This window comes from Musca autumnalis, unplaced genomic scaffold (assembly GCF_047663935.1).
Source record: "Musca autumnalis isolate F117 unplaced genomic scaffold, ASM4766393v1 scaffold_5, whole genome shotgun sequence".
NCBI lineage: Eukaryota > Metazoa > Arthropoda > Insecta > Diptera > Muscidae > Musca > Musca autumnalis.
In genome coordinates this window covers 167,905,047-167,931,322 of record NW_027412088.1, presented here as the reverse complement: position 1 = coordinate 167,931,322, position 26,276 = coordinate 167,905,047, and the positions used below count along the sequence as shown (strand labels likewise).

General features: G+C 36.0%; 1 protein-coding gene across 2 annotated transcripts; it reads right to left on the bottom strand.

The window, feature by feature from the left end:
- Window positions 1–109: 109 nt before the first annotated feature.
- Window positions 110–26,276, bottom strand: LOC141387429 (retinol-binding protein pinta-like). 2 transcript variants are annotated; one of them, XM_073957089.1, is made up of 4 exons: window positions 25,948–26,276; window positions 8,971–9,328; window positions 8,532–8,904; window positions 110–535 (listed from the first exon to the last, which is right to left on the bottom strand). In XM_073957089.1, the coding sequence occupies exons 2-4, from the start codon at window positions 9,270–9,272 to the stop codon at window positions 278–280; spliced, it is 933 nt and encodes a 310-aa protein (XP_073813190.1). In that variant the 5' UTR covers window positions 9,273–9,328; window positions 25,948–26,276; the 3' UTR covers window positions 110–277. The 2 variants fall into 2 exon arrangements, with proteins under 2 accessions (XP_073813190.1, XP_073813191.1); XM_073957090.1 differs by lacking the exon at window positions 25,948–26,276 and adding an exon at window positions 25,809–25,828.

The window sequence follows — 26,276 nt, the reverse complement described above, 5'->3', positions numbered from 1 at the left end:
TACGCTTCCATAGAACCACTTACCACTTCACGCCGATCGGAACAAAATTAAGTTTAAAATGCTTTATTTTAATCTAATAAAACAAGATCTTTATAAAGAGTTCATACTATTGTTTTATGCTGGTTATATTTTTATTTTATAAAATACTATTTAAAAACTATACACAATCTTATTAGTTATTACTTATTCTAATAACAATAATACTATTCTAACTATGTATATTCAAAATTAAGTTATCACAACCATATAAAGCCTATGTATTTTGAATACTTAATTACTAATCCACTATCAATTTACGAAAAGATCCTTCGATTCCAAAGATTTGAGCATAATCTGATGATTTATTTTCCCTTAGGCTTTCGTCGACACCGTATTTTTTATTCTCTATAAAATAATCACGATATTCTTGGAAGACTTTCCATTGTAGCTTATTGATCTCGTCAAAGGAACTATTTTCACCACCCAATTCTTTGGGTAGATATTTTAGCGGTATGTGTTCGTACAGAGATTCCATGTTACTGCCGTGGATGAAGAGCTGCAAAAAAAATAATATAAAATTATAATTAAAAAATATATATAAATATTAGAGGGCAATAATGATCCAGTATCGGGCTGAAGAAGTAGTTCGTATGTTAAACGTGGGTCCAATATTGAAAACCGACGATTCGAACCACCACTATGTGACATCAAATGTTTCGCCTTTGGTAAAGGCACCTCAGACATATCGGAATTTACCAAGAAAAATTGGTAAATTAAAACTCAAAATTGTGAATAAAAATTTAAATTAAAATTGGCATCAAAGTTGCTATGTAGAGTTTAGCGCTACTTTATTTTGATTGCAAACTTAGCGAAACTCATTAATAACCGAAAATAAAGACAATTCAAATCTACAGATTTTAGTCGGTAATGGCAAAATGAGTCACTAAATCGTAATACATTTTAACCGTTTGTGTGGTAAGTATCATAAACAATGCGTGTAAAGCTGAAGAATTTGCCTCAATAGGGAGGACATTCGGATAGCAAGAATAAGCAGTGCTGGAGTCCTACAAACTATCACCCAGGAGAATTTTCTGAACTTTACGAAAAAGATTGCCAATCTGCTGCGTCAGAATGCAACAAAAGTTGAGCATGAATTCGAGATACTTAAACCGAAAATATAATGACAGTTTGAGCTAAGTTTTCTAATTTATGTTGAGAGAATAAAGACAAAGTATAACCAAGTTTGAAATTTTTCTTTATTCTAATACCAGAAATGACGCAAAACTGTTTTCGGCTCTTTTGTTTTCATCAACTCGATTCAGAAGATTGATGGATCCAGTCGTAAGAGTACCACGACGAAACTTATAAGTCGAAAGTTGGCTGCAGGCAGCAAAAAAAAAAAATTGTAAACAAGAGAATGCTCCGAATGCTTACTAAGAAGATTGATTTGCGGCGGTGGTGCTTATAATATTTTGTGCATTAGTCTCTCTGAGCGGGGTGACGTAGGGGATGGAAGATACCAAGGAACGGTCCTGACCGGTTTTAACATGGCAAAGCCCAGGATTTATCTTGGTCCCTCTTTCATCCCAAGTGGACACTGACCTCCCCGTGGTGTCACCTGGGGAACTGCCTTTAACACCCGTTAAAGGTAGTGAGCTAACATGTGCCGCGCGTTCACCCATAAGAACGTTAAAAACTTGGGTTTGGGCGTCGGGTTAGTAACCCTCCCCTAGAAAAAACAGCCTACTATGAAAAAACGAAAGAAAAGAAAAACAAACCCCTCTAAAGTTGACGAACCCCGCAAACGTTTTAAGGACCATGATCTGCGAATCTGCACCTGGAATGTTCGCACTCTTTATAGAGAAGGTGCAGTCTTCGCATTGGCAGACGTACTTGAAAAGTACAAGACCGATATTACTGCCATACAGGAAATACGATGGATTGGGAAAGGCGTCACAACAACACCTAAAGGTGACGCACTGTATTATAGCTGCCATGACGTAAAGCATGAGTTTGGTTGTGGATTCGTAGTTAGTCGGAGACTAAAACATCTTGTATCCAGCTTCACCCCAGTGAATGAAAGACTTGCTGCAATTCGAATAAAAGCTAAATTCTTCAACATCAGCTTTATTTGCGCTCATGCTCCCACTGAAGAAAAGGACGAACAGACCAAAGATATATTTTACGAGCGCTTAGAAGAAACATATGACCGTTGCCCTGCCCATGACATTAAAATCATTCTAGGCGATTTTAATGCCAAAATTGGAAAGGAGAATATCTTTGGCCCAACAGTCGGGAAATTCAGTCTCCACAGTGAAACATCTGACAATGGTATGAGACTGATAGACTTTGCAGCTGCAAAAAACATGGTAGTTAGCAGTACCAGATTTAATCATCTCGATATTCATAAGGGCACCTGGCTGTCTCCAGATCAGAAAACAAGAAACCAAATTGATCATGTTGTGATAGATGGAAGACATTCATCGAGCGTGTTGGATGTACGATCGTTCCGAGGCGCAAACATTGATTCGGACCACTACCTTGTTGCAGCAAAGGTACGCACCCGCTTAAACGTAGCAAACAAAGTACGAACAGACACAACACGAAAGTTAGACATCGGTAAGCTGCAATCACAACAGATAGCCACAGCATATTCCACTCAACTAGCCCAATTGCTTAATCAAAGCCCTCCTCATCCCGATAACATATCAGCGCAATGGCAAAGCATTGCCCACTCCATGCAAACAGCCGCAAAATCCATACTTGGATACCAGAGACCTCCACCAAGGAATCCATGGTATGATGAGGAGTGTCGTGCTGCCACCGAAGAGAAAAATGCGGCATATAAGGCTACTTTACAATCCGTAGCAACGCGTAGCACACGAGAGAGATACAGGGAGAAAAGGAGAGAGGAGAAACGTCTTTTCCGCAGGAAAAAGAGAGAGATGGAAAAGCGGGAGTGTGAAAAAATCGAGATGTACAGGAGCCAGAATGAAGTCCGAAAATTCTACCAAAGAGTCAAGCATCAAACTGATGGCTTTGGTACAGGCACATCCTCCTGTAGAGACCAGCAAGGTAATTTGGTAACTGATACAGATAGTGTACTCAGGATATGGAAAGAACATTTTTCAAATCTGTTGGTATCCAATAGCAGCGAAGACGACGAAGATACCACAGTCCCAATCCCAGAAGATGGTATTGAATGTATACCGCCCAGCCAAGATGAGGTAAAGACAGCAATAAATCGGCTGAAGAATAATAAGGCAGCAGGGGCCGATGGCTTACCAGCCGAGCTGTTCAAAACCGGAGGCGACACGCTGATAAGGTGTATTCATCAGCTAGTTAGCACCATCTGGCAGGAAGAACGAGTACCCGACGATTGGAACCTGAGTATCCTGTGCCCCGTCCACAAGAAGGGAGATAAGACTGTATGCTCTAACTATAGGGGCATAAGTCTACTCCCTATTGCCTACAAGATCATATCAGGGATATTGTGCGAACGACTAAAGCCAATGGTCAACGAGATTATTGGACCATACCAATGCGGCTTTAGACCTGGCAAGTCCACCATTGACCAGATATTTACCCTGCGGCAAATCCTGGAGAAGACCCAAGAGATGCAGATCGACACCTACAACCTTTTTGTCGATTATAAAGCAGCCTTCGACAGCCCGCTGCGCTCAAAGGTATTCCAAGCCATGTCTGAATTTGGTATTCCCGCAAAGCTCATCCGGCTTTGTAAAATGACTTTAACTGACACGAGGTCCTCAGTTAAAATAGGAAAGAACCTCTCCGAAGAGTTTGGTACCAAAAGAGGTTTCAGACAAGGAGACAGCCTTTCGTGTGACCTCTTCAACATCCTGCTAGAAAAGGTTATACGAGAGGCAAACGTCAAAAGAAGTGGCACAATCTACACCAATAGTCACATGTTACTTGCCTATGCTGATGACATAGACATCATGGGACGATCAGTAAAGGAAGTAACTGATGCCTTTAGGAAGGTCGAAGCAGAATCTGCGAAAGTGGGTCTGGCGGTAAACGGCGAAAAGACCAAGTTGATGGTGTCGACGCGCAATGCGTCCATTGAGCTCGGACCGACTGTGGAAGTTGGTTCCTATAATATTGAGGTAGTAAAAGACTTCGTCTACCTCGGCACCTCCGTCAACACAACAAACGACATCAGTTGTGAAATAAAAAGAAGAATTGTATTGGCCAACAGATGCTACTTTGGATTAAGTAAGCAGTTTAAAAACAAAGCCACATCTCGTCAAACAAAAATAACGCTCTACAAAACACTGATACTACCCGTGCTGATGTATGGCTCCGAAGCCTGGGTACTTGCGCAAGCAGACATGGCAGTGCTTGGTGTGTTTGAGAGAAAAATTCTTCGAAAGATCTATGGACCAATCTGCGTTGACGGTGAATATCGACGTCGCATGAACCACGAGCTGTATCTGCTATACAACGACATCAATATTGTTAAACGTATCGAGATGCAGCGATTGCGTTGGCTAGGCCATATCATAAGAATGAGCGATGATGAACCCGCTAAAAAGGCGTATGAATACATGCCACATGGCGGTGCACGCAGAATTGGCAGGCCAAGGAATAGATGGCGCAAACAAGTGGATGTTGAGATGAAAAGGCGCGGTATTCCAGAGAGCAAAGCAACAAATAGAGAGGAATGGAGATCTCTTCTTAGTTCGGCCTATAGAACAAATGTTCTGTAATGGGCCAGCTAAGTAAGTAAGTAAGTAGTCTCTCTGAGCGAGTATTTCCTTTGCTAAACCACGACAGAAGAGAATAAAGAGAACATATGTATGTTGTTGCAGTCACGTTAAAGTATATGGGTGATCATGGTTGATTTGCGGGAATCAGTAATACGAAGGATAATAAAAAATAAATTTCCTGATATAGCCATGTAATCTGATGAACGTGAACGTGAGAATGCCGTTAAAGAGAGTAGGAAAAATCTGAGCGTACATTGGCGAAATTAAAGGCAATGAATATGAAACTCCATGGAGTTGACAAACAAATGGGGGAGCTTCAAAGCGAATTCGACAGTGAGAGGATGGAAGGCAAACAGAAAGAGTTAGGCAATGGGATCATACTCCCAGGAGAACGAATCGGTCTAATGCTCCACTGAGAACGTGGTGGGGACAAAAACTATTCTCCAAAATATGGAAAATAACATGACAAATATGGATAGCCTAAAGGCAGAATTAGAGCTCACGATTGCTATGGAAGTCAAGCAAGACAAAGATCCAGAGAAGGACGGAATTACAATCACTCATTGAAGAATGACGTGTTGTGTTTTTTCGCCTAATTATTTCACGGAAAACGAAAAGAAGTATAGTTTTTTTTTTTTCAAAATATACCAGAAAGAAATGCAGTGCATGCAAACGACAATCAATTGCAAATTCTTAGGAAGCTAAGTCAGAAAGAGACTGCTGCAATGAAAGCGATGATGACGGCGAGCAAACCAGGCGAGGGGTTTCAATTCTGAGCAAAGAAGCGATATACAGAAGGGATGAGGCTATTTGGTCTCATTCTCAGGAGGACGAATCGATCAAAAGGTCGGCACTACTGTTGCTATAAAAGTCAAGCAAGCCAAAGATCCAGAGAGGCATGTGGTCTTTTTTCGAATGTATAGTTTCGAAAATATAGTGCGAGAAGGGGAAGTGGCAGACAGAAGGCATAAAGCTATGGGGCTATATTCCCAGGATGACGAATCGGTCAAAAGTTTGACACCAACCAAGAGCAAGGTAGATGAAACAAGTAAGAAAAGCGTTAAGTTCGGTCGGGCCGAACTTTTTATACCCTCCACCACAAATTTCAGCCATTTCGGTGGATTAATGTGGCCACAACCTTCAAAATACCGAAATTCGGAAGGTCCGTTCTATGGGGGCTATATGATGGCGTAGACCTATACCTACAAATTTCTGGGGGAAAGTTTTATACGCCTAAAGAAGACTAAATACCAAATTTCAGCGATATCGGTGTGATAATGAGGCTAAAACGTTCAAAATATCGAAAATCGGGAGATATTGTATTATGGGGGCTATATCAACACGTGGACCTATATAAACATTTTATGGTAGAAATGTTTCTTAGCCTCTGGAAACACAAAATACAAAGTTACAACCGATTCTTTGGTCAAATGGGTCTAATACATTCAAAATATATTAAAATGACGCGTACTTTATAAGGGGTCTTATGTGGGGACTATACCAAAACGTGGACCTATATAACCCAACTTTGGTAGGAATGTTTTCTGGCCTCTGAAGACACAAAATACCAAACTACATCCAATTCTGTGGTCAAATGGGTCTAATACATTCAAAATATATTAAAATGACGCGTACTTTATATGGGGCCTTATATGGGGGCTATACCAAAACGTTGACCTATATAACCCAACTTTGGTAGGAATATTTTTTGGCCTCTGGAGACACAAAGTACCAAATTACAACCAATTCGGTGGTAAAATGGGCCAAATACATTCAAAATATATTAAAATGACGCGTACTTTATATGGGGCCTTCTATGGGGTCTATACCAAAACGTGGACCTATATAACCCAACTTTGGTAGGAATATTTTTTGGCCTCTGGAGACACAAAGTACCAAATTACAACCAATTCGGTGGTAAAATGGGCCAAATATCTTAAAAATTCCTTAAAACGACGACGCGTCACGCGTCATTTTGTATGGGGGCTATACGAAAGCGTGGACCTACATAGCCCGCTTTCAATACCAAAAGTCCTACGTAAATATAACATATTTTCCCAAAATTTCATCAACCTACGTCAATCCGTTCGGACGCTAGAGTGATTTCCACAGACGGACAGACGGACAGACAGACAGACGGACAGACGGACGGACATGGCTATATCAATGTAGAATTGCACACTGATCAAGAATATATATACTTTGTGGGGTCTACAATGATTATTTCGAGTAGTTACAAACGTAGGGACAAACTTAATATACCCCCATCCTATGGTGGAGGGTATAAAAATATGGATGATATCATGGAAATGATGGATCGTCTAAAGAAGAAATTAGAGCAAGATGTTGTAATGAAGGCAAAGGCAAAGATCCAGACAAAAAACTTAGTACTAGAGGTGCATGAAGAATTGGCCCTATGGTACCATATTTTCAGGAAGACGAATCAGTCAAAAGCTCGAGATCGATACAATGTATGGAAAAAATCATGGAAATGGCTTCGGCATATAAGAAACTTGGTATTGTTGCTTAAGCAAATTATGGTAAGATACTAAAAGGCAAAGAGCGACCCAGTTCGAATTTAGCTCGGTCGTTCTATTTTGTTTTACCAGAAATGACTAAAGCAAGAACGCCTAGCTGATTATGTACCGATGGTTTTTTGTTGGGTATTTTACCGTTTCGGTTTCTTGCTGAAGTTATTTCTGATAAATAACTAAAAGGCTAAGGGTAACCCAGTTCGAATTTTGCTCTGACGTTCTCTATTCTTTTACTTATCCAAGAAAGCGAAGCGAAAAAAATTAAAGGCCTCGACACATAAGAAGCATGGCATTCTTGCTTAAGTCATATCTGGCAAATGACTAAAGACCAAGTTCAACCTAATTCAAATGTGATTCTGAAATATTTTTATTAGGTCGAACTTGGTCTTTAGTCTTTTATCAGATATGACTTCAGCAAGAATGCCACGCTTCTTATGTGTCGAGGCCTTAAGGCGCCTCGTCTGTTTTCCTGCTTCATTTCTGACATAATAAACATAAAAGAAAAGGGAAACCTAGTTCGAAATTGACTCGGCCTTCTTTATTCTTTTATTTTTATTATGTCAGAAAAGGAGCAAGGTAAGAAAGTCAGACGACGAAGCTACTTATATATACCCAGACCTTTAAGGCCTACGTACATAAGCTGCCTCGCCTGGTTGCCTTGCTTGCTTCTGATAAAAGAATAAAAAAGAAAAGAGCAACCCAGTTCGAAATTTGGTCGGCCTCCTTTATTCTTTTATTTTTATTATGTCAAAAAATGAAGCAGAAAAGCAAGGCAACCAGGCAAAGCAGCTTATGTACGCAGGCCTTTAGTGCGAATTGCGTATGAAGGACAGGCCCTAAATATTGCGACATCTTGAGGTGCCCTTATCTCAGGAGGTATAAGCATACCATTGTTCTCATGATCACTATGAGTACCTACGATCCGGGATATGCCCTTAAATTGAATTAAAAGAAGGAATGGACCGAACGGAATCTCATAATTAATTGGATTTGAATTTACTTTTACGTGCCAAGCCGCCAGCATTTAAACTACACTTTAGCGAACATTTTGAATGTTGGTCTTATAGGAACTTCGTCCAACTCGAATACTCAATTCATAAGTTAGCGTGCTCATCAGTCAATTCAGTTGGTGTCAGTAGGTGTTTTAGAGCTTTCGGGACAATAACTAAGAAACTATGCAATTGCCCCGAAAAAAAATTTTAACGTCGTTATAGGGTTCATCCGCTGTAAAAATTTCTAAACAACCCGATCCCAAGAAGTGGACTGATATAGTCCGCATTTTACTTACCCTTTGTTGTTGTTTCACTGGCATTAAGGATCTCACCATATTCAGTAATATATCAAAAGTCGGTGAGGCATTTATTATGTGGACCGCTCGCTGCCTCAGAGGTAAGGCATCTTCGGCAAAGGTTGATATTTTTCTCACCACATTCGGTGTCATTTGTAGAATATGTGAGGCACTGTAACACGACATATCCAAAATTTGAATATACCCATTGACGACACAATAATCATCGAAACGCATGTTTAACTCTTGGAAGGCATTGGCGATGGCCATGACATCGGTAAAGGTGTATTTGTCGGTAGGGTAATTGCCGGGACGGACATATTGGATGCGGGGACCATTGTCATGCAAGGGTGTGGGTAAATGTAAGCCAATGCTGAAAAAAGAAAAAAATAAAATTTAATAAAAGAGAAACTAAAAAAATCGTATTTCTTAAATTTACCCCATTTTATAAAGTTCTATCACCTTGGGATCATCTATATCTTGTATGGTATAAAATTCAGGATATTTGCTTTTCAGGGTATAATATTTATCAATTTTACTTTTGGCCTTTTCCAAACTATATTTACAACCTCGCAGGAAACTTATGAGAAATTGATCATCCGTGCGTGCCTTAAGATGACGTTGTCGTTGTATCCATTCACGAAAATCTCTTAGGTCGTCATCAATTCTTTCGGGGATTTCATTTAACTCTTCACAGGCAATTTTTTGCAATGTCTCGGGTAGGGCTCGAATATTTGGCATGTTTACCGTTGTGTTGTGTTTTTTTCGCACTACTGCGGAAATGTGAGGTATCTTAACTGTAAGCATGTAATGAGGAAACTAAATGTTAGATAATATTTGACAAATTGCTGTGATTAGCGGAATACAAGTTGTAAAATAGCCAGCGAATACGTAATAGTGTAAATACAAGATTAGATAAAAAATTATTGTGTTGTTGTTTATTATTTTATTTATTATACCTACAATGATTTGCCAAATGGCTAACAGTGTTTCTAATCAATTAAGCTGTTAGTTTTTTTTTATCTGATGATCGATGAGTCATTTAATGTTTTGAAAACAAGAGTGGGGACTAACACTACCGGAATACATACGTACATATATGGAAATGAAAACTTACATATCGCTTATATAGATACATATACCTCAAAACTTTCGTAATCAAAATTTTTCCTTATGTTTTGTTAAAATTTCAAGTTAATGTATGACAGATCGAATACCTTAAGAGTATTGTCGAAAGATAATAACGGGCTTAACGACTGTGCGAACCCCAATTTAGCAGGGTGTTAGAGCATTTCAACACTCCACACCATCACAGATCTTTTTGCTATCTTTCACAAATAAATAGATTGCCGTCCACCAGTTCCAAAGCGGACGAGGTAAATATACCTCGCACCCGATTTTCGGTATTTTGAGGATTTTAGCTACAATTTTTGCCCAAACTAATTGTAATTTGACGTTTAAGGTTCTCTGTGGTTACGAAAGTTCTCCACCAAAAATTTTCAACATAGGTCCATGTTTTGGTATAGCCGCCATATATTATTTGACGGAACTACCCGTAATTTGACATTCGCAGCGGTCACAAAACGGTCTGACTGAAATTTTTCAATATAACCCATCAAGTATAGCTCTCGATTTTTGGTATTTCGAGAATTTTAGCTGTATTTCTTGGCCGAACTTGCTGCAATTTGACATTTTAAACTCATATTGGTCACAACACTTTTCCACCCAAAGTTGTTATTAGAGGTTATGTTTTGGTATAAGCCCCATATAACGGTACATCCAAATTTTCGGTATTTTGAGGGTTTTGCATCATTTTTTGACGGAACTACCCGAAAGTTAACCCTTGAGATTCTCTTCAGTCACGAAACTTCCCAACCAAAACTTGTAAACATAGGTTCATGTTTTGGTATAGGCCCCATATAACAGTACCCGCGATTTTCGGTATTTTAAGTATCTTAGTCACATTGTTTGACATTTGAAGTTCCCTGTAGTCACAAAACTTTTCCACCAAAAATTGTCAACAAAGGTCCACACTTAGATATAGCCCACCATATATAGGTAACACATGGATGAACACATTTTTTAGATTAGATAATTTAGGCATTTGGGGTATCCGCGGTCGAAAAATGTTTGGACCTAAAATTGTGGACAAGAAAATAAATAAATTATTCGATTTTAGTTAAGAATATTTTATGGTGGTGAATATACAAAGTTTGGCCCGACCGAACTTAATGACTTTTTACTTGTTATTTATAGCTGGGCGATCCGTATCGATTTTTTTTGGAACTAAAACTGGTAATAGTGTCAACTACAAAGACTTCTTTCTGGTGAAAGATAGATCTCACCGCCTTTACCAACACGGAGGTAAAGCCATACAATGGATCTTCGAAATGGCGCTTCAGAGTAAACCCGAAAGCTTTGTGGAGGGCAATCACTCTCTAGGAGTCCCAAATAAGATTTCGACGATGCCTAGTGTCACTGTTCCCGATTTGTATGGAACTAAAACTGGAAGTAGCGTTGACTATGAAGCCTGACTAGAGGCTTTTAGACCTGGTGGCTCTGTGAAAGACAATCACTCTCTAGAAACTCTTTAAGTAATACCGAAAGAGGTGTTGGCCGATGAATGGTATCACTTTTCCCATGCAATCGTGCATGGGGCATGATTTATGTGCAACCTATTGACGACACGTCCCGTCTGCTTTCGCAAATATCCATGTCAAACTAAACATCCTTCTTTTCGGTATGCTTTTATAGACATAAATGCAGCAGCGTCGGATCCTGAAGACCTCGATACACAAGAAGCCTCGCCGGCTGGCTTTCTTACTCCGCTTCATTAAAATAAAAGAATAAAGAAGGCCGAGCCAATTTCACCCTTTTCTTCTTTATTTTTTTTATTTGTATTAGGTCAGAAATTAGCGAAGCAAGAAAGCCAGCCGGCGAGGCTTCTGATGTGCCGATGCCTTGAGTCTTGCCGTCTGGCTGGTCTGCGTCTGACTCCTGAAGCTGAGTAGCAGCAGCATACATTTTTAGTTTATTGGAATTAAGATAACGTACCGATGGCTCCAAGATGGAAACGGGAACAGGATATGAGTCTGCGGCGGTTTTGGAGACCGATTGGAGAACCTCACATCACTATGTGTTTGGGCCCGGGTAATTGTAACATCAAAAGAAATTAACTGGTAAGTTGCAGATCGGAATCAACCGATATTGAAGTTGACAAATCAGTTTTATGCCACACTTAGAACAAAGATATCGGGTTATGGCTATCCAGATTTGGCAAAATGAATCCAGCTGTAACGTATCCAAGGCAATCTGGTCCTCCTCCTCTCCAAGCGAAGAACGAGGAACTTCGGATAATTAGTCTTAATCAATGTCTTGCAAATGGGAACGAGGTGAAATTGCTGACCGACCCGAGACCTGCTATCAAGCAGCACGTTTTAATATTGCCCCCCCCTAGAACGGTATTTCCCGACTTTTGGTATTTTAAAGGGTTTAACCTCATTATCACACCGAAATGGCTGAAATTTGGCATTTAGTCTTCTTTGGGGCTACAAAAATATTCTCCAGAAATCTTTTGATATAGGCCCCATAGAACAGTACCCCCCGATTTGCGGTATTTTGAAGGTTTTAGCCTCATTGTCACACCGAAAATTCTGAAAATGTTTAGTTAATTTTCTATGGGGGCAACCGAAATTTCCCTCAGTAATTTGTCAGTACAGGTCCATGTTTTGATAAAGCTTCCATAGAACGGTACATTTCGATTTTTCAGTATTTAAAAGGTTTTAGTCTCATATCATACCGAAATGGCTGAAATTTGGTATTTAGTCTTCTTTGGGGCTAAAAAATATTTTTAAGACTTTACACCTTTTTCAGATGTAATTCGAATCATTTTAGTTGTAATTCGAGAATTCCATTTGTAATTCGAAACATTTCAATTGTAATTCGAATTAGTCCATTTGTAATTTGAATTATTCTATTTGTAATTCGAATTATTCTATTTGTAATTCGAATTATTCCATTTGTAATTCGAATTATTCCATTTGTAATTCGAATTATTCTATTTGTAATTCGAAATATTCCATTTGTAAATTGAATTATTCCATTTGAAATTCCAATTTTTCCATTTGTAATTCGAATTATTCCATTTGAAATTCGAATTATTTTATTTGTAATTCGAATTATTATGTTTGTAATTTCAATTGAAATAATTCGAATTACAAATGGAATAATTCGAATTTCATAGAATTTCATAGAATAATTCGAATTACAAATAAAATAAATCAAATTACAAATAGAATAATTCGAATTACAAATAGAATAATTCGAATTACAAATGGAATAATTCGAATTTCAAATGGAATAATTCGAATTACAAATGTAATAATTCGAATTACAAACGGAATAATTCGAATTACAAATGTAATAATTCGAATTACAAATGGAATTCTCGAATTACAAATAAAATGTTACGAATTACAAATAGAATAATCGAATTACAATTGAAATGTTACGAATTACAACTGGAATGTTTCGAATTACATGTGGAAAAGGTGTAGTCACGTTATTTAACCGACACTGCTTATATTTTGTGTCTAGTTTTTGCTTGTGGTATAAACTATTAAAGTGTGAAGAGCTTAGTACTTCCATAAACGATAGAAAACAAAGTTTTCCATTTCACTTCAGTACAACTCGTGGTGGAGGGTATACAAAGTTCGACCCGGCCGAACTAAACGCTGTGCTAACTTGTTTTTGGTCAAATTTCCGCCCTCAGAAAATTACCCATATTAAGGGGCCTCTAGAAATACATTGAGACATATATTTTAACCTTAACTACCTCAACCCGTTCCTCATTTCAAAGGCTGTATAAGGTTCCATTTGGCCAACCCAAATGCGATTTTCATTTGTTTTTATGATTTCATTATCTTTTTATTGACATTCAAACACAAATCATTGGCATGCGGCGTGATTATGTGGATATAAAATGGGGAATATAAACAAACTTGCCAAAATTGTATATTAGATAAGGGTCATTGTACTTTATTGTTCAGACTTTCGTCTAGAACAATTGATGACTGTACGGTGTGAAAACATACAGGTAACATACATACATATTTATACACATAATAGTATTTATGACTAATTGGTAAACAAAATCAAGATAAGATGTTCAAAAAAATATGTATGTCTGAGACCAAAAGCCTGCAAAGAAAATAATCACTTTATATCATAACTCTAATTAAAAAAAAAAAAAAAACAATATTTGAAATAGAAGATGCAAATTAAAGAATAGAACATTAGAAAATACCGAAAATCGGATATAAGGTATCCATTTGATGGAGGCAATATTACAATATAGATCTATACCCACAATCCTTTGTAAGAATGAAATACTGAATACCACATTGAATAATGTGATTCATAGCCTAGACAGACGGCAGTCTTAATTTGTATTAACAGACTTAAAGGCCTCGACACATAGAAAGCATGGCATTCTTGCTAAAGTCATCTATATATATAAAAGAGCTTAGTGAGTGAGTGACTGAGTGAGTGACTGACATATCATCGCCCAGACGAAACCGCTGAAGCTAGAAAGCTGAAATTTTGACTGTGGGTTGCTGTCGGTGTGTAGGGGTGAGATAAGGCTGGGTTTTTGGAAATTCGACTTAGAAGGGTACGAAAAGTACTAAAATGTACTAAATATGGTACCCTTTGTATTAGACAAACGGGAAGAGCTAGAATTCTGAAATTTGGAATGAGGGTAACTGATGGAGAGTTAGAAAGATGTACCAAAGGGTTTTTAGAAAATCGACCTATAAGTGTACGAAAAGTTAGTAAATTGGGTACCAATTGTATATTTTCAGCGGATATAGCTACAATCTTCATATTTGATATGGGAATCAAGGTTGGGAAGTGGTGGGAAGGAAATGATTTTGGAAGTTCGTACTTATGTGTACGAGAAGTACTAAATGGTACAATTTGGATTTGAACGGATAGAGCTGAAAACCTGAAATTTGGAATTTAGATTACCGTTGAAGTGTACGATTGAGATATGGGGGTAGTTTTGGAAATTCATACTTATGTGTACGAAAAGTACTGAATGGTACCAAATTTGGTACAATTTGAATTTAGATAGACATGAAAACCTGAAATTTGAAATTAAGATTACTGATGGAGTGAAGGATTGAGGCAGTTTTAGAAATTCTTACTTATGGGTACGAAAAGTAGTAAACGGTACTAAATTTCGTACAAATTGGATTTGGGTGAACAAATAGAGCTGGAATCCTGAAATTTGGAATTTAATTACTTTTGGAGTGTAGGATTGAGTTAGTCTTGGAAATTCGTACTTATGGGTACGGAAAGTACTAAATGGTACTAAATTTGGTACAATTTAAATTTAGTTGAACGGATCCTGAAACTTTGATTTAAGATTACAATTGGGGTGTAGGATTGAGCAAGTTTTGGAAATTCGTACTTAGGGGGTACGAAAAGTACTAAATGGTACGCAATTTGGATTTGGGTGAACGGATAGAGCTGGAGTGCTGAAAATTGGAATTAAGATTACAAATGGTGTGTAGGATAGAGGAACGAATAGAGCTGGGATCCCGAAATTTGGAATTAAGATTACTGTTGGACTGTAGGATTGACTTAGTCTTGGATATTTGTACTTGTGGGTACGGAAAGTACTAAATGGTACTAAATTTGGTAAAATTTAAATTTAGGTGGACGGATAGAGCTGTAATCCTGAAATTTGGAATTAAGATTACTTATGGAGTGTAGGATTGAGGTAGTTTCGGAAATTCGTACTTATGGGTACGGAAAGCACTAAATGGTACTAAGTTTGGTATATTTTGAATTTTGGTGAACAGATAGAGCTGGAATCCTGAAATTTATAATTAAGATTACTTATGGAGTGTAGCATGGAGGTAGTTTTGGAAATTCGTACTTATGGGTACGGAAAGTACTAAATGGTACTAAATTTGGTACAATTGATATTTGGGTGAGCGGATACAGCTGGAATACTGAAATTTCGAGTTACGGTTACTGTTGGAGTGTAGGATTGAGGAAGTTTTGGAAATTCGTATATATGGGAACGATAAGTACTAAATTTGGTACAATTTGGATTTTGGGAACGAATAGAGTTGGAATCCTGAAATTTGGAATTAAGATTACTGTTGGATTGACTTAGTCTTGGAAATTCGTAATTATGGGTACGGAAAGTACTAAATGGTACTAAATTTGGTACAATTTAAATTTAGTTGGACGGATAGAGCTGTAATCCCGAAATTTGGAATTAGGATTACTTTTGGAGTGTAGGATTGAGGTAGTTTCGAAAATTCGTACTTATGGGTACGGAAAGTACTAAATGGTACTAAGTTTGGTACATTTTGGATTTTGGTGAAGAGAGCTGGAATCCTGAAATTTATAATTAAGATTACTTATGGAGTGTAGGATTGAGGTAGTTTTAGAAATTCGTACCTATGGGTACGGAAAGTACTAAATGGTACTAAATTTGGTACAATTTATATTTGGGTGAACGGATACAGCTGGAATCCTGAAATTTCGAGTTAAGGTTACTGTTGGAGTGTAGGATTGAGGAAGTTTTGGAAATTCGTACTGGTACGAAAAGTAATAAATGGTACTAAATTTGGTACAATTTAGATTTGGATGGATGAATAGAGGTGGAATCCTGAAATTCGCAATTACTGTTAGAGATAGTTATTGAAATTCGTACTTTCATACGAAAAGTATTAATGGTATTATGAATAGAGGTGGAATTCGGAAATTTGGTATTATAGCCGCTGTTGGTGTGTAGGGTTTAGATATGGATGTGGTTGTAGATATACGTACAATAAGTGTACGAAAATTACTAAATGGCACAGAATTTGGTCCAAATTGTTATTGTGTAAAGGGGTAGAGCTGAAATTGTGAAATTCGGTATTAGCATAGCAGTTGACGTTTAGAGTGGAGATAGAGAGGAAGTTTTGGAAATTCGTACTAATGTATACGAAAAATACTAAATCGCGGTTGGGATATAGTTTTGGATAAAAGGAAGTAATTTTTGAAACTTATACATACTATAAGTGCTAAATTTAGTACCAGTTTGGTGTTGCATGAAGGGATATACATAGGTGGAATTTCGAATTGTTGTATGAGGGATTGTGTTGGTGTTTACATACGGATTTTTTGAAATGCATACAAATTCTAAAATTAGGCTGAGGGCTGGATGATTTATTGAGAAATTCTAAATGTACTATATGCTATTAAATTTAACATTGGGTGTAGCAGTGAAGATGGAATTATATGATTAGTGCTTGAAAAGTACAAAATTGCAATAAATTTGGTATTGGGCTAAGGAATAGAAGTGAAATTCTGATATATTATTGATTTGTCAGGTTCATTGTTAGAGGTGGTCGTACAATAAGTGTACTAGAAGTATTAAATAATACTAAATATTGAAGTAATGGTATTGGGTGAATCGAGAAATGAAATTTGTTTTGAGGTTAACTGTTGAGATTGGATCAGCATGTTTATTTAAGTCTGCATTTAAATGAATGAAAGGTTTCCACATGTAATACCATTGACACTGGGTGAACAAGTAGAGCTAAAAGTGCAACATTTGAGCTAAGGTCCTGGATTTTAAAAATTGTACTGAATAGTGTACTATTGTTTCTAGGTTAACACGAATTCGGTTTTTAAATAATGTACTTAAATCAAAAAGCCAGACGTAACTTTTCAACAAAATTGTTTTTATATTTGTTGTCTATTCTGAACGTTACAGTAAGTACATTTGAAAAGGAAGATCTATGCGGCTAATGTTTTACAAGAAGGTTTTTACATCCTGAGAAAAAAAGGCCTAAAATAAAATGTCTCAAAAATTAACTCTTATATAGGGTAACATCTTCTGAATAATGGTATTCTACATTTTTATACCACAAATTCCATAATTAGGTTGGAAAATGCGGATAAAATTTTCAAAATACCCATAACGTTCTAATAAAACATGGACTGGAATTTAAAATGTAGGCCGCTGTTGAAGTGTAGAGGTCTTTTTTAAATTCGAACAAAACGTGTACGAGCAGTACTTGAAAGAAATTAAATGTCAATACAAATAGGTATTAGTATATCAAAATTTTCAGTGTTCTCCATATTAAATATTGTTTATTTGTATATTATTCCTTTTCCGCATACGAAGTAGCGGGCATTTTGCTAGTATCTTATAAAAGACAAAAGACCAAGTTCGACCTAATAAAAAAATTTCAGAATCACGTTTGAATTATACCCTAGAGAGACGGCAGCGTTAATTTACATAAACTGCCTTAATTCAAATTAATTCGTGCATTATTCACATTCTTAATGCACAAAATCAAAAGGGAATTTATACTGAATTTAGGTATTTCAATATGGCAATGCTGTAAAAGAGGGCCCATATTCATGTAGGAGAGTGAGCATATTCATACTCTGAGACACAATTTGCATTGCAAACGACAACAAAACCAGCAAACAGCTGTTTCGTAAATGCAGAAACTGTCGTCTGTCAGGTTAAAAAATACACATCTTAATGCAAATTAACGTGTCTGTATAGGGTATTAGGTCGAACTTGGTCTTTAGCATTATTCAAATTAATTTGAACAATATCCCCATTTTTAATGCACAAAATCAAATTGAATTTGTACTGAATTTAGCAACTTCAATATGGCAGTGCTGTTGAAAATCAATTGTCTTTTGCCAAATTTCCATGTTTATCAAAATAAAAAAGGAAAACAAATCAGCAATTTTCGCGTTTCTTAAAAATAAGTAGTGCTCTTTCGCAAATAGCGTAGCAGCTAATCGTTTTTCGAGCCTTCTATCAAATCTATTTTTAACATTTACCAATTCTATTCAAAATAATTCTATTCAAAATAATATCTTCTTCAAATGTTTTTTTACAGTTTTGCGACAGTTTTATAATATTAAAAAGACTCAAAAAATAACGCGAATAAATTAAATTTATTTTTGCTTTATCGTGGTGAGAAAGTCAGTGGTGGAAAGTATATTTGCTTCATATTTTGGCGAACTTTTGTCAAACTTTATGCAATGGTCTGCTGGGTACAAACAAACAACACAAACAGCTGTTTCATAAATCAGCTGTTTCATAAATGAAGAAACTATCGTCTGTCAGGGTGAAAAATTAATTCAAATTAAGGAATTTTTAATGCACATTAACTCTGCCATCTGTCTAGGGTATCAAATTAAATAATTTCCAAAATCGGGTGGAACTGCTCTATTGTGCGCTCTATGAAAGCGCGGTCCTGCACCGACAATTCTCTGCAGGAATATGTCTACCAATTTAAATATTTATCTATAAAATATTAATATAGCTCAAATCACTAGCGAATACCTTTATCGGCTTGGAATATACATCTAATATATAAAAGGCAATGTGTGTATGTTAGTGTTTAAAGAAGAAGAGACACGAGGTCTGTTCTTAGTGAGTGCTCTTACAACACTGATATTTATTGAATAAAATACTACTTATAAACTACTTATGAAAATGTAACTTAACCTAATGCAACTACAATCACTCTTATCTTTTCTAATAATAAATAGAGAATATTGGAACGCTGCAGCGCGCTGCTTGCCTATCATTCAAGTGGTCTTTTCTACCCTTTGAGCACAGCGATATGTGAGTGTGTATTTGTGTGGCCATGACCTTTATTATCACCCAGTCGTATGCACAAGAGTACGAGATCACTGAATCTTTTATTACTTTCTTTGCCTGCTGGAGAGCTGAAAATTCCCAAAATCTATTTTTATAAGAGGATTTTCCAGCGGCCAAATTTCAACCAAAAGCATGTACAACATTTGTTTGTACAGTTAGTATGTTTGTACAAGCAGAAAAATTTATGTTAGAAATATGTTTGGATCCAAACAAATATATGTTTGCAACATTTTGTAACATATCTCAATTTGATATGTTTGGGTAAAACATATTTTTTATGTTAGAACATTTTTTTCATGGGTGGAGAGAGGATGTTTGTCAACGAGAGTAATAACAGTGCTCTCGCGGCTGTGGAATGCTGTTTTATAATAAAGAGTTGTGTGTATTGTATAATAGAAGACGTAGAAGCGATGGAGGGGGCTTTGGTGGCATGTATGCGTCAAACTCGTGTGTTTCTTGTTTTGTTGTTGTTAACCAAGAAGAAGAAAAGAAGAAATGATATGATTTATTTTTTTTCTTTCTTCAGTGTTTTAATTGCCTTTGTAGAGTCAAGACGGTAAAGTGAGTGAATAAATCAGTGTTTTGTGTTTTCGTAAAGAAATTGTGATTTTTAGTAAATTAAATGCCCAATACATTTTATAATTGAATCGGAAAGTTGAATGGAATTATTTTATTGGACAAGGAAGAAATCGCATTTAATATTGGTAATTACATACATACTTATGTATATTTGAAATATGGCATATCCATATTTATTTATTACATTACATAATCATTTGATTCTAGATGCCGATTCCCCGCTGATGATTTCAACTATGAGGACAATTTGTTTTATTTCACAACTAAGGAGAAGCGTTCAACTACGTTTCTATATATTTTTCCTTTTTAAAAGTGTGACTATTTACAAATTATTTCAATCAGTTTTTCTTTTATTAAAGTGTGCTATGTATTTCTTTGGAATTTTGTATGTACCTATGTGTTTGTTGTTCTTTTGCCTTTCTATAAAAAACCACAACATTTGTGTGTATACTATAGAGATAGCCAGTGAGTTCTTACTGAGAGCAAGTGAGCACACATTTTAAAGTGTTTTACATTGAATTTTACGCTCTTTGCACCCAAACATAAATATCTCTTCACCCAAACATATATATGTTTGCACCCAAACATATATTTGTTTCCACCCAAACATATATTTGTTTGCAGACCCAAACATATATTATGTTTGGGACTGTTGCAAACATATATATGTTTGCTGCAAAATATGTTTGGGACATATGTTAGAGAGCCCGTTTTTTTGCGTGTATGTTCCGAATAGACTCAAAAACGGCTGAATAGATTTTCTTGAAAATTTCAGATAATGTACTGGGAACACCGGTGGTGAAAATAGGCTATTTAGGCGGTCAACGCCATATTTTGGAATACAGTAAAATCCCGATGACTTGAGATGTCACTATATAGAAATTCCGAAAAATCGATTGAGAAATCTTAAGCATAGTACACACGGTCCAACAAAACTGACAGTCATCGAGGTCTATTTCGTTAATATCAAAATCTAGCTGAATAATTACTTTCCTAATCACTAAATTATACCTTAAATGTTGTATTTCAATCATTTTTTGCTAACAAAACGGTTTTTATTTGCCAGAAAATTGCCGTAAAAGTACGTTGACTGTCAGTTTTGTTGGACCGTGTGTACTATGCTTTATGAAATTTTGTATGTGGAGTTTTTAGGTCTGAGAATAGGTCGTAATCTATTTTTTTATCGCGATAAGTGTAGTGACCGGTGGTCCTCCCCACAATTTTTTTAAGAAAACCGCGAAATTTAAGATACGTTTTAATATATTGTTTACCAATTGTTTGCAATGCTATGGTAATTACAGTCTTGACCCTGAATGGTCGTCGCGGAAGTGAAAATCGCGGTCATCCCAAAATTTTCAAAAATGTATTATTTCAATTAATTAGAACTGTCGTAAGCTGTTTTTATACGGCTAGGAGTAGTGACCGGTGGTCCTCCCCCACAATGTTTTTAAGAAAATCTGAAATCTTTGATATTTTTGAACGTATTGTTTACAGATTGTTTTCCCTGAATGATCGCGGTCATTACAAAGTTTTCAAAAATGTATTATTTCAATTAATATACATAATTTTAGTAAGCGTGACACAAAAATGATATAAACACTAGCTTGAACAAGTGGCATAGAGCGGTCGTGAGCTATTTTAATACGGCTAAGTGTAGTGACCGGAGGTTCTCCTTCAAAATTTTTTGTTTTTAAATCTGAAGTCCATGATATTTTTGAACGTATTGTTTACAGATTGTTTGCAATACTACTGTAATTACTTTCTTGACCCTGAATGGTCTTCGCGGAAGTGAAATATCGCGAAAAGTGAAATATCGCGGTCATCACAAAATTTGCAAACATTTATTATTTCAGATAACATACATAATTTTGTAAGCGTGCCTAAAAACGCTATAAACGCTGAACACTAACCAATAAGTGGGACAGCGCGATCAACTCCACATTTTGGAATACAGTAAAATCCGGATAACTTGAGATGTCACAAGATCGAAATTCCAGAAAGATCCATTGGAAATCAGACAAAGTTATTGATATACAATACAATATCATCATTGGAATCAGAATACCGCGATCGTGTTCGATTTTTGAAAATATTATAATTACGGATAAAATCTCAAAATGTGGGAAGTGAAACTTCATGAGCATTGATTTCAGTCCTTGGAATAGCTAGGTAAAGATACATTTTTTAAATACAGCAAAATCTCGATAATAACAACTATAATTTATAGAAGTATTTTTTTATGAATTATATAAATGTTGTCATACATATCCCGAAGGAACATACATATTTTACCACTATTGCATATAGAGCGCGAAGAAAAAAAGCGTTACGTTCGATCGGCCTGAATGAGGTTAAATCCACCAAAAAAAGCGAAAATCAGGCGCCACCGTTCTATGGGAGCTATATCAAAACGAGGACGTATACTGAACAGTGGCTATATCTCTGAACTATCGAAAATCGGGAGGTACTGTTTTATGGAAGCTATATCAAAACGTGAACCTATTACTGTAACATACCGAGCGCAAATAAAAAGGCGTGTCTTTCGGTCGATACGAATATTTATGCTCTCCTCTTTAAAATATATTAAAGCCAGATTTCAGCCATTTCGGTGTGATAATGATGTGAAATCCAAATCAAAAATAGCGAAAATCAGCCGGTACCATTCTATGGGAGCTATATCAAAACGTGGACCTATACCAACAATTCTTTGCAGTAATAATTACGACCCCAACCGAGACCAACAATCCAATATATAGCAATGTTTATTGACGTGCACCGACCATTATATGTGGGTCACAAAGTGCTTTAAACTGTCGATTTATGGTGAAGGGTATAATAAAAGAGATTTTATATCTTAAATTTGGGGGATACCATTATATGGAATTTATGTCAAAACATTGATTTATATTATGAAGTTTCTAGAGGGATGCCTAATTATGGGTGTATCAATACTGGATAGATAACTAAAGTTTACACGGAGAACCCAACGGAGAACAACGGGCCAGCAACGCGGACCCGGTCAGCTAGTATGTATGTATGTATATAGTTATCGTGTCAACTAACCACACAAACAGACAGGTAATGAACATTTTAGCTAGTGATGTTAAATTACAAGAGGTATTCGCCGTACAATTTTATAAAGAAACACCAAACAAGTAAAAGAGAATCAGTCGGCTTTGCCGACAGAGATATACCCTCAGCCTGTTCATATTGAAAAATTTTTTTCCCAAAATACGTATGTATTTAGGGGGTTTTAAAATTTTTGGGCGTTTGAACAGACAATAAATGTTAATTAGGATTAAAGATCAAAAGTTTTGCGGAGGAGATACTAAAAGGAAAGATCGACATTGACCGTTATGGAAGTGGATCCCCAGCCTCAACATATTGTGCCATAGGGGGTTTTTACACTCTTCGGGCTGTTTGCTCAAGAAGTATGGACTTGCCCCTAAAAAACTTTTACCATCGTAATTGAGGAAGCGAATGAAAGTTGCTTCAACAAAAATTAAAGTGATTCGAGAGCATGTCTTATAGTGAACTTAACCGAAATTTTGTGTGGGAGGTACCGGATGGAGTGGACAAATATAGTCCATATTTGAACCTGATCTATATCTGGTAGATATATTAGGATGTGTATAGTATAGACCAATTCGGCCACTCCCTTCAAGAGTTACCGTACGAACAATTTTGAACCTTTGTGGGGGAGGTACCTAAAGGAGTGGACCGATATGGCTTATCTTCAAACTTAAACTATGTTTGGACAAAATATTACTAAGGCCATATTTTGGACCGAATCGGCAGATCCGTTCGAGAGTTATCTTGCACACCAACCACCTCACACAATGTCTTAGGGGTTTTTTGCAACTTTCATGCTATTTTCTCAGGAAGTATGGACTTGCCCCTGATGAAACTTGTACCGTTGTATGGAGGGCAGTGAATACAAGTTGCTAAAACAAAAATCAAAGCGATTCGAGAGATGGCCCTAAACGGAACTTTTCCGAAATTTTGTGTGGGAGGTACCCGAAGGAGTCGACCTATTGAGACCATATTGGAACCTGATATTACTCTGGTAGAAAGTTTACGCTATACAAAGTATGGACCAAATCGGTCACTCTCTTCAAGAATTATCGTGCGCACAAACTTTCCGAACATTTTCGAACTTTTGTGGGGGAGGTACCGGAAGGAGTGGACCGATGTTGCTCATCTTCGAACTTAAACTAAGTTTGGGCAAAATATTACGAATGCCAAAATTAGAACCGAATCGGTTAGTCCGTTCGAGAGTTATCGTGCGCTCCAGCCAGCAGGACAGACAGACAGACGGACAGACAGACGGACGGACATGGCTAAATCGACTCCAAATTGTCTGAAACACATTTCGTCCAAACATACTTGGGGTCTAAAACCATTATTTCGCTGAGGCACATTTTCATCGTATCAAAGTGTATATACCCTCCTTAGCCTAAAGGCTGAGGGTATAAAAATACTATTTACTAAAATTTCTTCTTTCAGATTTGTTTTTAGTTTTCACTTTCGTAGAATAGACAATCGAAAATTCACGATATTTTCCGCTGGACGTTTTTTTTACCAAAGCGTGGATTTTGTTATCGGACTGACTTGACTAGTATACCCTACAAACAGAGAAGGTATATTGTAGGAGCAATAATATTCTAAGAACAAAATTTTAAAATATATATTGTTGCTTCAATCATATATTTTGTGTCAGGCAAAAGACACTATGTATTACCATAATTACCATAATATATTGTGAAATCGACAATATTTATATTTTTAAATTACAATATCACTACTCTGCATGAATACAATTTTAATATTATCGGTACAGATTCAGAATTATAAGAAGTATGTATGTGCATTAGGGTTATGACTTTGTGACATTTTTTTCTCAAAAATTATTTCTTTTAGTGAGAATGAAATTTTATTATAAAAAAAGTTCTACACAAACCAATTTGATTTTTTTTTAAATACTATGAAATGAAAAAGAAATTCTCAAGGAATGACCATGGTAAACAAATAAGGTAAAGTAAATACTACAACAAATACAACTCAACAACAACCACGTATAAATTTGCTTTTGTTTGTAATGCTAAAGTCACCGGTATATGTAAACAAAATAAGGAAATGTCTTTAAATTATTGGAATTTAAAAAAACTAATAATGTTTCACGTTTGATTGAATATTTTGGAAAACATGAATGAAAATTCGTTACATTTTTAATTTGAATGTTTCCAAATTATTCCACTTAGTGCATAATTTCTCACAAATAGTAGAATTCTTGCAAAAATTTTTGGGATCGTTGGAAATTCATTGAAAAAGGAGAAACTGTTTCAATCTTTTGTTTTTGAAATCAAAGAAGCACGTGTTTATTAGGGCTTTATTTCAAATTTAACAAAATATCACACATATTAACAAATGTTTTGCCGCCTCTATAAGTGTTGTTTTAGTCGTCGTTCGGACTTGGAGAAGGTTACATGTCATTGATATGAAGAAGTCTTTATAGGAAATAGTTTTTTCGGAATGATATATTTATAATAGAAATAAATATTTTAAAAGTCGTATGGAATTTGACACTAGATTTACAGCCCAGTTCAGTCAGCTGGGTTTTGCTGTTACCTTATATTGTTGTACCATAATAAATGACCTTTTACCTATTAATTACTAAAATAACTTTTATTCCATTTGAAAATGATATACATATATGTAATAATACGGTGCTTATGTCGTGTGCCCTTATACCTTATTTTCAGTTAAATATCTGCTTACAGTGACTTCAAAAATTTTCAAAAGTTCTGAAAAATTAAAACTTTAAAAGTTTTTTGTGCGGAAGCTTTTTTTATTGAATCACTTCATAATTAAGATTTTATGTAATCTTAGGTAAAAACTCATCTAAATATCAAACCGGGATACAAGGTTGTAAAAAAGTCATAACCCTAATGTACATACACATGTATAGCGAAACAATTTTACACATTTTATACACAAACCTCAAAAACGTGGTCTGTTCCAGAACTGCAAGAATCTACTATTTCTTACTATTTTTTCGATAACATAAAGGAAAAATTGTAATCGTAGTAAAAAGTTGTAGATTCTTGCAGGTTCTGCAACAGGCATATTATTATTTACCAAATTCTTCTTTCCCGTTTTCACTTTCATAAGACAAACAATTCAATTTATTCCGTTATAATATTTACTTCCAAATTTCTCTTAATATTTTATTTTACACTGTTTACAATTTCACCTCCGTTTAGCTAATGAAAGTATTATTCGAATTCATTTGTAGCTTTATCTGAAAATATGAGTGGCCACAAAGTAATTGTATAGCAAATTTTATCGTACAATGCACGGTGTAGCTCGCAGTCACAACAAAATGCTGTATCTTTTTTTTTTTTCCAAATTTTATTAGTCATTCGTGTTAGGTCTAAATAATAACCGCCCAACCAAATAATTATCAA